This window comes from Brassica napus, chromosome C5 (assembly GCF_020379485.1).
Source record: "Brassica napus cultivar Da-Ae chromosome C5, Da-Ae, whole genome shotgun sequence".
In the NCBI taxonomy this organism is placed as follows: domain Eukaryota; kingdom Viridiplantae; phylum Streptophyta; class Magnoliopsida; order Brassicales; family Brassicaceae; genus Brassica; species Brassica napus.
In genome coordinates, this window is record NC_063448.1 from 15,970,149 (window position 1) to 15,986,081 (window position 15,933).

At 40.1% G+C, this 15,933-nt stretch overlaps 3 protein-coding genes across 3 annotated transcripts; 2 read left to right on the top strand and 1 right to left on the bottom strand.

Annotated features, from left to right (window-relative positions):
- The first annotated feature begins 2,786 nt into the window (after positions 1-2,786).
- On the top strand, positions 2,787-5,018 carry LOC106400750 (glycosyltransferase family 92 protein At1g27200-like). The gene has a single exon (XM_013841130.3). The coding sequence runs from the start codon at positions 3,082-3,084 to the stop codon at positions 4,810-4,812; it is 1,731 nt and encodes a 576-aa protein (XP_013696584.2). The 5' UTR covers positions 2,787-3,081; the 3' UTR covers positions 4,813-5,018.
- A 710-nt stretch (positions 5,019-5,728) lies between these two features.
- LOC125587657 (probable inactive receptor kinase At1g27190) lies at positions 5,729-7,982 on the top strand. The gene has a single exon (XM_048758533.1). It carries the CDS (start codon positions 5,940-5,942, stop codon positions 7,731-7,733), a length of 1,794 nt encoding a protein of 597 aa, XP_048614490.1. The 5' UTR covers positions 5,729-5,939; the 3' UTR covers positions 7,734-7,982.
- A 331-nt stretch (positions 7,983-8,313) lies between these two features.
- On the bottom strand, positions 8,314-12,668 carry LOC106402270 (disease resistance protein RPV1). Its single transcript, XM_013842969.3, has 5 exons — positions 12,040-12,668; positions 10,832-11,948; positions 10,390-10,761; positions 8,743-10,321; positions 8,314-8,641 (listed from the first exon to the last, which is right to left on the bottom strand). Exons 1-4 carry the CDS (start codon positions 12,513-12,515, stop codon positions 8,765-8,767), a joined length of 3,522 nt encoding a protein of 1,173 aa, XP_013698423.2. The 5' UTR covers positions 12,516-12,668; the 3' UTR covers positions 8,314-8,641; positions 8,743-8,764.
- Between the last annotated feature and the right edge of the window lie 3,265 nt (positions 12,669-15,933).

The window sequence follows — 15,933 nt, forward strand, 5'->3', positions numbered from 1 at the left end:
TCTCATCTTTTGGAACTTATTGGTCTATCTTGTATAGACACTGTAGCAACTTGATTGTGTCTATTAGGACATCAAATTCGTGGTGCTAAGATGGTATGACTTAGTCATTCTTTTCTTTTCGGGTCAATGTGTCTGGCATCTAGTTTTGCTAGTTTTTGTATCATTTGATCACATTCTTTGGACGTCTTAAATCATATTTTCTAGTCCGAGGATCTTGCCAAGACAATGATGGTAAATACCATTCTATTTCTCTTATTCTCTTTTACCAGCTTATTTCTTTCTCCCCCTGATGTTGGATAGTCGGATTCATCAGTCATGCGATCCGTGTACCTGGCCATAATTTGATCACCTATATTTGGCACAAGGTCTCTTAAAAAACATGAGAGAAAGACATGTTCCCATCCAACATATATTCCCAATCTTTTTCTCATCCTCTTCTGAGGTTCCATCCTAGATGGCACATATGTATGTGGTGGTTTATTCAAAATCTCTTAGGATCGTATATGTCTGGTTTATGACCCGTATTCATTCTGAGATGGGATTATCTATGCTCACTTATATGGCTTGATGCATATTAACCTTACACATGTAAATCCTTGTGTCCCCAAGCATTAGGTAGTGGTCTTTGTAGTATAAAGAATTCGGCCAAGTCTTACTATGGTCATAGACCATGTCACACGGATTTGTAGTATGTTCATGGATCACAGTTTGTCCTCACTCCCCCTCATGGACATATTATAATCACGTGGTACTTGGGACAATAGAGCCTAATGAGTTTCCCTTGTGTACATTCTACACAACGTGAGATTTTATGGGATAACTCTTTGTGCCTTTTGCAATATGTGCATCAATTTTTAAAGACCTGGATGGCTAATCCAGTCATGCCATAAAGTGTATAAAATTTCGTGGGTATACAGGTTACCATGGCTTTTGCCTTTATCATACTAATCCTTGGCATAGTCTAGATCAGTAGAGTATGTAGGTATAGTCTTGACCACTTTCTTATAAGGCCTTAGGCGATTTTCTTATAATCTGAAAGGAAATTTTGTTTCCTTTGCCCATTGGTTCAATGTGGAAACCATTCATGCTCAAGTCTTTATAACTCAATGGGTCTTTTATTGGGTGAATAAATTCGTGCCCCTTTAGGCAATGCCGTGGTCTATAATAGACTGACTATCCTTTTATTAAGTTTTCATTGTCATTTATCAATCAAGAAATCATCAAACAAATCAAACATGATAACTAAAAACAACTCTTATTATTGCTATAAAATTGTAAATGACAAGCAAATCTAACCAAAACTTAGTTCCATATGTTAGGGTTTCTATTATCCTAGATTAAGGTTCTTCAAATTTTAATGGTTCAGATCTTTATCAATCAACCAAATTTAGTGTAGGTTCTTTTAAGTTTCGAGTTTTACCTTTAGAAACTTATGGAGTGTAGATTTGGACCACCAAAGAGAGAAGGAGGCCGCGAGCTGATCGTTCTTCGAGTCGGGTCGCGGACGGGCTGCTTGCTTGGTCGGATCACGAACATGGAAGAAGGAGAACGTCTGGTTTACTTGATCACGTCTAGAAAGAGCTAATGTAGCAGAGCGTGACGGTGCGTCAGTGATCGGATCGACAAGCGGTTTGCAGCGTCTGATTCGCCTCGGCGAGAGCTTCAATTTGATATATTGCTCGTCGTTTGGGTCCTCACGGTTTGGGAGAATGATTTCTTTGAAGTTCCGCCGGAATTAGGGTTTTGTGATATTCGGCTGAGTTTAAGGAATTTCGTGGGGGCTTAAGGTTAGAGGCTATCGTGCTGATAACGTGTTATAAAAGAGATGATGTGTAAGCCTATTATTACTCATGACCAGAGGTCTACATTTATACAAGTATTAGACCGTCTTATTTAGACCGTCATAAGAGAAAAGAAAATCTTATTCCTAATAGGAATAGAAAATAGTACTTATCCTAAATACATATGGAAAAGGATAAACATCAAGTATAGATAAATGTAAACTCTCATTCGCCTAAGTCATTAGCGAATGGACCGGATGGATAGCTTATGGGCCTGACGGTTTGGGCTTGATATGGATCGATCACCACTTGGTTTATAACAGTTTAAGGTTTTACACACATATTAAGAACAATAAATACACTATTTTAATTTTTAGTTTTTTGGTTATATCAATAAAGTTTCACCATTCATAATTTAACTTTTTAATTTATGTTTAAATTTTAAAATTAAATGCATTAATTATATCTCAAAACATAGATAAAAGGATGGAACATCGTACATTCGTAACCGGACGGAACGGACGAAGTATCCTATAACGTCATTTAAAAGAATACGGCCTTTCTGTCATTTTTCTCTGTAATTTTTAACTCATCAACCCAGACCGACCAATTGTGTAGATACACACACTGGAATCAAATTGATAATATAATCACAATCTTGCTTTGTACCAACAGGGTTGGTCCTCCCCTCCGGCGAATATTGAGAAACAATTAACTAAAAGACCACGCAACACAACTGTCAGAGAATCATAGGCCTCTTTTTTTCAAACCCAAAACATTATAAATATACAGTACATAAATAAAAAAGACGATAATGGTCCACCTCGTAGTAAGCATCTTTGGATGGCCACAAGTCGCAAAACTAGTGGCATCTTTCTCGCCTTCATTACTAAAAAAACAACAAAAAATCATTAATCCATTAGAAAATGACGTAATCCGAAAATCATTAGTATTAATCGGTGGCTTTCCAATATTATTGCAAAACGCCGACGCCTAACGCGACTCATCACAGCACAAACGCGTCTTCCTTGTTTCTTTTCCTTTCTCTATCACAAAACGATTATTTCAGAAAAGGAAAAGGAAATTCATTAAATTAAATATATATATATTCCTTCTTTAGAAGAAGAACAAGGTACTTTGGTCGGCCTGCGCAAAAACCAGATCTCTTCTCCCCCGACTAAAACCTTATTCAGATCAGTTTATTATAGCACCCTGCTCTATCCCCACCCACCCAGAAGAAAAAGTTTCGATTTTTATATAAATTGAGTGGAGAAAAAAAAAAAGAAAGAAGAGGAAGAAGATGATGTTGGAGTATGAGCATGGGAAGAAGAGGAAAGTTCGGAACAGACAGCATCAGCATCAACCTAAAGCACAGTTCTTGTCTCTAAGGTATCTAACGATATGCCTTTGCTGTTTCTTCGTCTTGCTCTTCTTCTTCTTATCCTCCGACCGAATCTCTGTCCGTTCCGATTCTCTGAGACCGTCTCTCCGCGTCCCTGCTCTCTCCGTCTTGTCTTCGATGGATTCGATTCAACGTTCGTTTCACGGTAGATTCCCTCCGCTGAGAGTCGAAGACAGAGTCCAATTCCCCGACCATGTGCTGCTGATTCTCTCCACCAGAATCGGGAGAGGTGGGAAGGAACTAGTTTGTGTTTATCACGGAGGAAGAAAGGAAGAGACTTTGGTGTTGCCGTCGATCTCTAGTGATGAATTCGATGAGTTCAGATCGGTTGTTCGGTGCCCTAACGCTCCTTTGAACTATTCTTCGTCTGTTGATTTACAATTCAGTGGAGATTTAGTGAAGAAGAAGAAGAAGATGAGTGATGAGAAGAAGGTTCATGATTGGGCCAAAGTTGGTTACGAGGCAGTGATCGACGGCGACACGGTGGTTGTATTCGTCAAAGGATTGACTCGAAGACCTCACAAGGAGTCAGATCCTTCTTACTACAAATGTCAGTTCGAGACAGGTGTTGAAGTGTTTGTCACTCAAGCTCTCGCTGCAGCGCAAGAAGTTGTGAGGTGTGTTTTGCCTGAGAGCTTGAAGCTAAATCCGGAGATGTTTCGAGTGAGTGTGATCCACATCGATCCTAGAGGAAGATTTACGCCTGCTTTACCATCAGTTGCGAGAGTCTACGGTTCAGAGAAGAAGAGTAGTGGGGTGAAGCATGAGCTTTGTGTTTGCACGATGCTATGGAACCAAGCTCCCTTCTTGCGTGAATGGATTATGTACCACTCGTGGCTAGGCGTCGAGCGTTGGTTTATATACGACAACAACAGCGACGACGATATACAAGAGGAGATTGAATTGCTCAACTCAGAGAATTACAATGTGAGCCGACACGTCTGGCCGTGGATCAAGACTCAAGAAGCTGGTTTCTCGCATTGTGCGGTTAGAGCCAAAGATGAATGCATCTGGGTCGGGTTCTTCGACGTGGACGAGTTCTACTACTTCCCCACGCATCGCTCTCAAGGCTTACCTAGCAAAAACGCTTTAAGCTCTCTTGTGTCTAACTACACTTCGTGGGGTTTGGTCGGAGAGATAAGAACCGAATGTCATAGTTACGGTCCGTCCGGTCTAACTACAGTTCCATCGCAAGGCGTGACGGTAGGTTACACTTGCAGACAAGCGAATCCGGAGAGACACAAGTCGATAATCCGACCAGAGATGCTAACGAGCTCGTTGCTGAACGAGGTTCATCATTTTCAGATGAGGGAAGGAGTAGGGCATATGAGTTTGTTGGAGAGTGTTGCGGTTGTGAACCATTACAAGTACCAAGTTTGGGATACTTTTAAAGCGAAGTTTCAGAGGAGAGTGGCTACTTATGTTGTGGACTGGCGAGAGAATCAGAACCAAGGGTCTAAAGATCGAGCTCCAGGGCTTGGTACAGAGGCTATTGAGCCGGTTGATTGGAACAGACGGTTCTGTGAAGTGTGGGATACTGGTTTGAAGGATTTGGTTTTGTCTAATTTTGCTGATCAAGTGACTGGTTATTTGCCGTGGCAGAGGCAACAACAACTACAACAAGATTGACTTCTTTTTTTTTGGTTACTTGGTTTGTGAGATTATGTACATTTGACGAGTATACATTAATATTACTTCTTTTGTTATTTAATTGTTTTTTTTTGTTGGTGAGAATTGAAATGGTTTCTAATTTTGTTTTGTTTAATAGAGTTTACCACATTTGTAAATTTCAATATTTTTTGAATTAATATTTATTTACTAAGGTCTTTTGGATTTTTGTTTGGACTATATTTTTGTCGGTAAGAAAGTTGTCAGTAAGATGATAAAGATAAAGCTTGAAGGAATCTTTAGACCAAAACATGTTAATCATTGTCGTTATGGCAGTGGTAACGGATATTACCAATTTGACGATTACAAATCATGAAAGTAAAATAGTAGTGGTATTTAAAAGCGGTTTTCTATCCAAACATACCACACTATCAACGGCTATATCGTTCACTGTTCTCTTTTCCGGTCACCTAGGCTACAAGTCACCGGAAAGAAAAAAACTAGCGAACCCTAACACATTTTGGGCTGAAATGTTAGTAATGGTATACAAGCCCATGGCCCAAAACATAGGATCTTTTTAGTTCTAGTTTGTCCTTTCTTTTCTCTATCACATACCACCCATCAACTTGCAAGTTATAAACTCTTGTGAGTAATGAATGAGCCAGCCTATATTTAATAAAAATAAATCCCAATAAAGTCATATTAATTACGAGTATTTGATATGTTGGTCGTATCATCATTACAAGAAAGAGTCGTAAGTTCTTGATTTGTACTTTGACAACCCAGAAAGAATAACTACCTTTCCTTTTCAAGGATTTGATACCAAACTGACTTGAATCTTCTCTCTGACTCTCAGAGATGCTATTCTAACGGCGTCGTTTAGTTACTGGATGCTTTTCCCAAACAAAACAAACCAGCTAGTAACAAACAAATAGTATAAACAAATTAATAATTATAATCTCTGCAAAATGACTAAAAAAAAGAAAAAAATAGTCAAACAAAACAGAGGAAAAAATAAAGTTGTCTCCTTTTTTCATCAGTAACACAGTCAATGAGCGTTCTTTCCGCCATCGAACTTCTCTGAGGAAAAAAAAACCCTAGAGAGAGAGAGAGAGAGAGAGAGATACATCATCTTCACAGATCCACCTATGAAGACTCTCTTATGGCTCCTCTTCATCAGCTCGTTTCTATCTTCTTACGCAGAAGACGACGTCCTCTGTCTCCAAGGCCTAAAGAAGTCACTCACCGACCCTTCGTCACGACTCACCTCCTGGTCCTTCCCGAACTCCTCAGCCTCATCGATTTGCAAGCTCACCGGCGTCTCCTGCTGGAACGAGAAAGAGAATCGCATCATCTCTCTCCAGCTCCAATCTATGCAGCTCGCCGGCCAGATTCCCGAGTCTCTCAAGCTCTGCCGGAGCCTACAGTCTTTAGATCTCTCCGGGAACGATCTCTCCGGCGCGATTCCTTCCCAAATCTGCTCGTGGCTTCCTTACCTCGTCACTCTAGATCTGTCCGGTAACAAACTCTCCGGCCCGATCCCGACTCAGATCGTGGAGTGTAAGTTCTTGAACGCTCTCGTCCTCAGCGACAACAAGCTCTCCGGTTCGGTTCCCACCGAATTGAGCCGGTTAGATCGGTTAAGACGGCTTTCTTTGGCCGGAAACGAACTCTCCGGCCCGATTCCCTCCGAGCTGTCTCGTTTCGGGGAGGACGATTTTTCCGACAATAACGGTCTCTGCGGGAAGCCCCTGTCGGGATGCGGCGCGTTGAGCGGGAGGAACTTGACTATTATTGTGGTCGCGGGAGTTCTCGGGGCTGTCGGGTCGCTGTGTGTCGGTTTAGCGGTTTTCTGGTGGTTCTTTATGAGAGAAGGTAGCGGGAGGAAGAAGAGAGGAGGATACGGCGCTGGGAAGTCTAGAGACGATAGCGATTGGATTGGTTTGTTGCGGTCTCACAAGCTTGTTCAAGTCACTTTGTTTCAGAAACCTATCGTGAAGATCAAGTTGAATGATCTCATGGCAGCAACGAACGAGTTTAGCTCAGGGAACATCGATGTTTCTTCCAGAACCGGCGTCTCGTACAAAGCGGATTTGCCTGATGGGTCTGCGCTCGCGGTTAAGAGGCTTAGCGCTTGTGGGGTCGGTGAGAAACAGTTTAAGTCGGAGATGGGTAAGTTAGGCGAGCTTAGACATCCCAACTTGGTTCCCCTTCTAGGGTATTGCGTTGTGGAGGATGAGAGGCTGTTGGTGTATAAGCACATGCCTAATGGCACACTGTTCTCTCAGTTGCATAGCGGTGGACTGTGTGATGCTGGTTTGGATTGGCCCACTCGGCTTACGATTGGCGTGGGAGCTGCTAGAGGTTTAGCTTGGCTGCACCATGGATGCCAGCCGCCGTATTTGCACCAGTTTATTAGCTCCAATGTTATACTTCTTGACGATGATTTCGACGCTCGGATTACTGATTACGGTTTGGCTAAGCTGGTTGGGACTCGGGACTCGAACGATAGCTCGTTTAATAACGGAGATTTGGGGGAGTTGGGTTACGTGGCGCCTGAGTATTCGAGCACCATGGTTGCGTCTTTGAAAGGGGATGTGTATGGGTTTGGGATTGTGCTTCTTGAGCTGGTCACGGGGCAGAAGCCGTTGTCTGTTATAAACGGCGTGGAAGGGTTTAAAGGGAGTTTGGTAGACTGGGTGAGTCAGTATTTGGGTACTGGTAGAAGCAAAGACGCGATTGATAGAAGCATTAGCGGTAAAGGGCACGATGAGGAGATATTGCAGTTCTTGAAAATAGCGTGTAGCTGTGTTGTGTCTAGGCCTAAGGAGAGGCCGACGATGGTTCAGGTATATGAGTCTTTGAAGAACATGGCGGATAAACATGGTGTTTCTGAGCATTATGATGAGTTTCCACTGGTTTTCAACAAACAAGAAGCTTGAGTAACTTTAGAAAGGTATGAGGGATCTACTCTGTATCAAAAGCCTTTTGTTTACTTTATATCTCATTCTTTGTTGCTTCTCCCACTGTTGTTACTTCTTACTGTTCTTGTGTTGTCTTGTGTCCTGCTTGTTGTAAAATTCTGTACATTCGTTGGGTCATTAATGTACTCTTTTGAATGTATGGGATGAGAAGATTTATTTTCGCCTTGTTTCATTATTGTATTGTGAAAAGCTAACAAGTTCTTGGCATTTGGTCTATAATTCATTCCTTAGGTTCCAAATGTCTCTTTGTTTTGAACTGTTGATTTCATCTTTTAATGGTCAAAAGGGTGAAAGCATAGTTTGGTGTGTTGTGATGATATCTTTTGGATTAGATGTGGGGTTTGGTCTTAAGAATAAGACATGAGAGAGTTTTAAAAGAAAGGTTATGGTGGAGGTAGATCTAGAGACGTCTGCGTCTCGCTGAGAGCATAGACACATGAACCTCGACCCCACTTAGTAATAATAACATCGTCTTGTCACCATTTCCTTTTAGATAATCTGTTGGTCTCTCTCTTGTTTGTTACTGTGACAAGCTGTGAAGGTCAATTTTCTTGTATTGAGTAAATTTTCATCTGGCAGATCAAACAGAAACCGATTTATCCAGTTGATTCTGTTCACTCTGAAGAGGAAGAAGGAAAATACTTTTAAAGAAAAAAAACACAACAGCCAAAACACATGTCTTCAAGGATGGAGAACACATTCGTTTTGTCTTTTTGTTAACAGTTTGTGTGCAGTTTCTTACTCTCTCTGGTAGCAGATCATGTATGAGTAGAGTCGCCTTCTGAGCTGGCTTCACCTTCATAAAAAAACCTGACAGGGCCCTGCGAGAACCATTCCGGGGTTATGTTTCCAGACAAGCTAGGATTCTGCAGCATTTTCAAAGAAACTTGCAATGAGAAGAAGAAACTCACAAGATTGCAAGAAAGTTGTTAACAAACACTGAGATTTCCAAGTTTGTGAAAATCACCTTGGACAGTCTTTTCTTTACTTCAACGGTGCACTTGGAAATTACATCCGCTCATTTCTAACCGTTTCAGAGCCTTCAAGTTCTCTATGCCTGGAACATCATCCACTTTCTTACAGTTTGTGAGATTGAGGTCACGCAACATCGTCAGCTCTGATAGGTCGGATATACTCTCCAATGCAAAGCAGTTTGCCAAGTTTAGCATCTCCAAGATACATGGAAGAGGAGGAACACACTTGAGCTCTTGACAGTCGCACAATGAAAGTTCTTTAAGACTTGATAACCCCTTGAGGCTAGACGGAAGACTGTGAAACTTATTATTTCCCAGGTTCAGTATCTTCACAGAAGAAAGCTTCTCAAAAACATCAGGGACTTCACCAGATATTCCACAACCACGAGCATCCAGTTCCTCAAGCAACAAGAGATTTGAGAAAGAGTTTGGTATTACAAAACTAGATTTTTCGCATGTACCTGGAGCATCATCACTCTTCATCATTTTCAATACCCTTAAGTTTGAGAGGTTTCCAAAACTTTCTGGCAACTCCATGACCATAGTTTCCTCCATGTAGAGATGGCCAAGAGATTTCAAGTCTCCAAATGAGTTAGGAAGCTTCTTGAGATTCTTACACTTGTTCATTTGGAGTAATACTAGGTTCTCCAGATTTTCAAATCCTTCCGGCAGTTCTTCAATGTTAGAGCCTTCAAGGTATAAGCTATGGAGTGTATCCATATCTCCAATCGTACTAGGCAGAGATTTCAATGATATGCAGTTCCTCAACTCAAGTTTCTGAATAAACCGCAAGTGACTTATCTCTCCTGGTAGAGTTGTAATCGGTGTACTATCCAGCTTAAGTTGGAGAAGAGAGTTTAACCACCCAACTGAACTAGGAACCTCTTTCAGCGATTTGCATACTCCTGCTGAAAAAATAGTCAAACATGGCAGTGAGCCAGGGCTTAGAGGTAGCTCCTCCACTGCGCTTCCATCGATGATCAGCTCTTGTAATGATATAAGCTTATTGATAGTCTCAGGAATCTTAGTAAGGTACGCACAGTGCATCACATGCAGCTTCTGGAGATTTTTTAAATATCCAATAGAACTCGGAAGATTTTGCAGTGAAGTGCTACTAAGATCTAGCTCCTCCAGTGATGTCAATGTTCCTATCCCCATAGGTAGCTCTTGAATAGATCTGCAACTCTTTAAGCTAAGCTTTTGAAGTTTTTCGAGGCGAAAAATTGATCCCGGTAGGTTCTTTATCGCAGTTTCATCAAGAAGAAGCTCTTTCAAACACGGCATGTAACCGATGCTTTCTGGTAACACACTCAGACTTGAACAGCCAGAGAGGTAAAGCTTTTCAAGATGCTTCAGTCCAGAAAAGTCCAAAAGAAACTCAGTGAGGTTTGGACAGTTTCTTAAATCCAGATGAAGTAATTTTCTCAAATTACCAACTGATGCATGAACCTTCACGAGAAGCTTGCATCCCTCGAAAACAAGCTTCTCCAAGGCTATATGTTTTGATAAGTCAGGAATGGCTTCTAAGCTGTGGCAACCACGCAAATTTAATACCTTCAACTTCTCATCCTCCTGCAGACCAGAGAGTGTTTTTAGCAGAGAGACTTTTAACACATGCTAGAGGAAATAAGAAGGCTTACCTTTTTGTTTCCCAAAGTATGGACTCGTCTTATTCCACTATCTGAAAGATCAAGAACTGCGAGTTGCCTAGAAAGAAAACTCGCTGGAACATCTTTTAATGGGCAGCCTCTCCACTGTATCCACTTGAGGTCAGATGGAAGGAGTTCAAGATTTCCTTGCAGTTCCACATGATCAATCTGAAGAAGTCTCAACTTCTTCATTGGCGCAAAATGCTCTACAGGAATGGTGATCTCAGAGCTTGTAGGACATCTTACAAATACATTCTTCAGGTAACTAAACGCAGAGCTGAGGCCTGGATTGTTTTGTAGATTGCTCTGCCCCACAAACTTCTTCTTGAAGTCTAATACAATTCCTCTGATGGATGATGTTCCCTGTCATAACGATCATGGGAATAGATGTCATATACATATGATGATATTATTTCTGTAGATAGAAAACTACCTTCATACTGTTCAATACACTCATGATTTCACCACGGTCCCAGAGTCTACTTCGCTTTCCAGGATCCTCAAGGCTTTCTTCACGGACCATCTGCATTGCCATGTCTCGAATCTCATCATGCACCCAAAGAGTATTGTCTGCTAAGAACTTGACAAGAGACTTCTGTCTAAGAACATTGAGAGCAGCCTCAGCGGTAAACCCACATCCTTTCAGTACGTCAAGAACTTCCTCTTTCGTCATGTCCATTTTAAGAAAGAGACACGCAGTGTCGAGGAAGACTTTCTTCTCTTCATCGTCTAAAGAGTCAAAACTCAGCTTCAGAACGTCCTGAAGACCATTTGGTTTAGTATATTCCAGCTTCTTTAGCTGAACTAGCCATTCCTTTTCCTTTTTGTCATAAAAAAGAGAACCAAACACTTCAACAGCTAGTGGCAACAATCTAGTTATCTTGACGATATTCTCAGATAACTTGATTAGACTCCCTGTTGGCTTTTCTTTTCGTAGTGAATGGTAACTAAACAGCTTCACTGCTTGCTCTTCACTCAAGCAGTTGACCTCATACTTTAAGCTCACAGAGAGTCTATTGAGAATCTCTTCATCTCTGGTAGTGATGACTATAAGAGTTCCTTCACCATACCAACTTCTTTCACCAATTAAGGTATCAACTTGGTCTACGTTATCAATATCATCTAAAACCACAAGAATCTTCTTCTCATGAACTTCTTCTCTTATCATATCCCGCCCTCTGTCAACATCTTCTATCTCAGGTACCAAACCAAGCAGTTCAGTAATCAAAGTCTTTTGTAGATTGACCAAACCATCTTGTCCTGACGATCTTTCTCTAACATTTGAGATGAAAACTCGTTGCTCCTTGAAGTTGTCAACGATCTTGTTATAGAAGGCTTTTGCAAGGGTCGTTTTCCCAATACCACCCATACCGTAAAGCCCCAGGATTTGAACGTCACAACTAGATTTAAAGTCGACCAGATTCATCAAATCATCAACACGTGACTCCAGGCCAACGGTGTACTCTCCAACTTTCTCTGGTGTATTATTCTTCTCAGCTAAAACCCTCTTCACCACAAGCCCTATCATCTCATCCTCATTTTCTCCTTCTCTGCCAAGTTCCAAAAGTTCAAGAATCTAACTTCAACCCATCGGTCTATATCTATCTACATGATCATAAAACTACAGAGGCTGTATTTTACCTGTAAATAAATCCAGGGAGATTTCCAACTATTTTCATAGCTCCTCTCCATCGCTGCATCTCTTCCTTGGTAAACCTTATGGCGTGTGTTTCAAAGTCCTCCACGAAACGACCGCTCTGTTTGCGTACATGGTTGGGATCGACCTTGTAAAAGATTGGTATCATGGGACGATCGAGCGATGAACTCACATCGCAGAGCGTAGCTAACTCATCAAGGCACCAGTGAGAGTCAGCGTAGCAAGGGGAGAAGACGACGAGCGAGGCGGCGGAGTCCTCTATGCCTGCGATGAGGCTTGGATTGATCTCTTCCCCTCGTTCCATACCTTCGTTGTCGCGGAAGATACGGGCTTTCTTCTCCTTCTCGTGGAGTTTGTTGTAGAGACGCTCTACGACGGTATGACGCGTGTCTTCGCCTCGGAAACTGAGGAAGAAATCGTACTTGAGCCTATGCGGCTTCGATAGAACCGCAGCCTCCATCTCCGAGCTTCCTTCCTTCTAAAAGTCAACTGTTTAAGACAAGAATTTCAATGTCTTCTTGAAGTCTTGGGAGAGGAAGCAGCGAGATGTCTTGTAGAGCATCTGCATTGCGTGTTTCTTACGTGTGTGTGTGGTGGGGGCGGGCACTATTGTTTGCCCAAGTCGCCAAATACCATATGCCCAAGTAGCCAAATAAGAAACGTTTTCGATGGGGTTTTTTCAATTGTTTGCGGACTCTAGTGATACGTGACGGTATGCGATTGTTTTTTTTTAATTTTTTTTAATCAGATAAAAACGAAAAAAAAATAAAATAAAATAAAAAATCCATTAAGGGTTTGTGCGATAATAATGCTCTCAAAACTCTGTAGCTTTTGCTTTCTCTTCGTTGTCTCATTGACCCATCAGAATATTATTGACTTTTCTAAAATCAATAGGGGGGGGTACCATATGCCCAAGTGGCCAAATAAGAGAGTGGGTTTTTTCAACTGTTCGTGGGTCCCACTGACAAGTGGCAGTCCACGATTGTTTTTTTTTTTATTTTTTTTAATGAGATAAAAGCAAAAAAAATAAAAATAAATAAGAAACCCATTAAGAATTTGTGCGATAATGATGCTCTTAAAACTCTGTAGCTTTTGCTTTCTCTTTGTTGTCTCGTTGACCCATCAGAATATTATTGACTTTTCTAAACTCAATTTGGAAAGTAAAACGAAAAATAAATTGTTTAAATTTCAAAAAATATTGTAACGATGTAAATATTGTTAATTTTAAACTTATATTCTGCAGTTTCGTAAACTATTTGTTTTGGTCTTCAAATAATATTTTTATCTATCTATCTATTTATACTATTATTTGGAAATAATTTTTGGCACACACATTTAAAGTTAGATTGTTAATATCGTCATTACCTTTAATAAATAATAATTAATTAAAATTTTATTAGACAATTATTTATAAATTTATATATATACATGGGCAATTTTTCTAAATAGATCATTTTCAAGTTTTGATAACAAAAATAGACTATAAAGAGGAAAATGACCAAAATGTTTCATTTAATAGGTAAAAGGACCCTAATACCCTAGATATAATTTTTTTTATATAGTTTTAGATTATATGTTTCAAATTCGAAATTTTTTATAAAAAATTTTTTTTGTATTTTTTTTTGAATTTTTTTATTTATTTTTTCAAATTTTCTTTTTGTAATTCGAAAATACTTTTTGAAACTATTTTAAAAATTTTTATTTTTAAATTTTTAATTTTAATATTTATTTTTTATTTTATAAAATTTTAAATCTTAATCCCAAATCCCCACATCTTAACTCTAAACCCTAAGGTTTAGATTAGTTAACCCTAGAGGTATAAGTGTATATTTACCTCTTTAATGAAACATTTTGGTCATTTTGATCCTTAGTCTATATTTGTGACATAAACTTTTTTAGTACTATCCTAGGATATTTTCCTATATATATATATATATATATATATATATAAATTGGCCAAAAATAAAATATATTAAGAAGATAATTCTTACATATATTATATTGTTATCCGAAAATAATATTTTTAACCATAGACAGTTAAAATTAAAGAATTAAAAAGGCATAAAAGATAAGTAAGCTCAAATTTTGTTAATTTAATAATAAATGTAGTAATAAATATTTATTCCTTTTCGAAGCACGAAAGAAATAGTAACATGTCCGATTCTCGGAGATATACTGACAAAGCCAGTGCGGAGATCAAAAAAATTCAAGTTTGATAAAAGATGGCTGGATAATGAGGAGTTAAGGCAAGTCATTCTTGAGGGATGGAAATCACCGGATCTCCCTCCCAATGCAACTATTATGGAACATATTTCCAGCTGCCGGAAAGTCTTAAGTGAATGGAAGAGACAAAATAATGTGAACTCAGCAAAATTATTGGAGGAGCTCAAAGAAAAAGTGGAAGGTCTGTACGCAGATGATAATGCCACAACTGAGGAGATTGCAGCAGCTTTGAAAGAATTATCTGATGCTCTTAAGGCAGAGGAAATGTTCTGGAAACAGAAGAGTCGTGTGTTTTGGTTGAGAGAAGGGGACAAGAATACAAATTTTTTTCATGCCTTAACCAAGCAAAGAAGAGCAAGGAATAAAATCACGCAGCTGATCGATGCAAATGGAAATGTTGTTGAGGATGAAGAAGGACTAGTAGCAATTGCTACTAGCTATTTTCGGTAGATCTTTGAATCATCTAACCCAGAGGACATCGAAGAGGCACTAGCTCAGGTTCCTACGACGATAACTGGGGCAATGAATGATAATCTTACAGCCCCGGTCTCTGAATGGGAGGTCAAACAAGCACTCTTTTCTATGTATCCAGAGAAGGCTCCAGGGCCAGATGGGATGACTGCGCTTTTCTACCAGAAATTTTGGGATATTGTAAAGGAGGATTTAACTCTTATGGTTAATCAATTCATGTTTGAGGGGTTTGTGGCGGCTGGCCTGAATGATACTAATATATGCCTCATCCCAAAGACAACAAAGCATAATCTAGCGAGTGTGATTGCTCAATCCTGGTGGAGTTCGAATCCACCAAAAAGAGGATTACATTGGGCAAAATGGAAGAAAGTCTGTTTACCGAGAGAGGAGGGTGGGATATGTTTTCGTATGATTCATGAGTTCAATCTGGCACTTTGGCAAAACAACTATGGAGGCTAGTTCAATTTCCTGATTCTTTGGTGGCCAGGGTCTTGAGAGGAAGATATTACCGATTGAGCTCTCCATTGAGAGTAAACTCGACCAGTAGCCCATCATATGTGTGGACTAGTATTTCTGCTGCAAGGAAATTGCTAAAACTGGGTATCAGGCGGAAGATCCGTTCAGGCTATGAAGTTAAGGTATGGGAGGATCCGTGGATCCCAACGACTCCTTCGAGACTAGCCATTCCTATAGCACCCGTTATGCTTCCTAATATGAGAGTCAGCGATCTTATTAATCAGGTATCGATGGATTGGGATGTTAATCTCTTGGGACAATATGTCAATCCTGATGATATACCACTTATAAGAAGTTTGGCCGTAAGCTCGACTCATCGTCGTGATACATGCTACTGGAACTAAACAAGGAATGGAGAATACACAGTTAAATCTGGTTACTGGGTAGCTCAGAATTTATTAACGACAGAGGATGAAAAGGAAGTTTTGGAGCCAAGTATCACTAATCTTCAAGCCTATGCTTGGAAATTAAAGGCACCTAAGAAGATATGTCATCTTATATGGCAATTGTTAACTGGTCATGTGGCAGTAACAAGGCACTTAGCAAGACGCAATATGAGGTGTGATAACTACTGCCCAAGATGCGGAGAACCTGAAGAATCAGTAACCCATGCCATCTTTGAATGTCCACCAGCTCTGTAGGTCTGGTCATTATCATCAACTCCAACA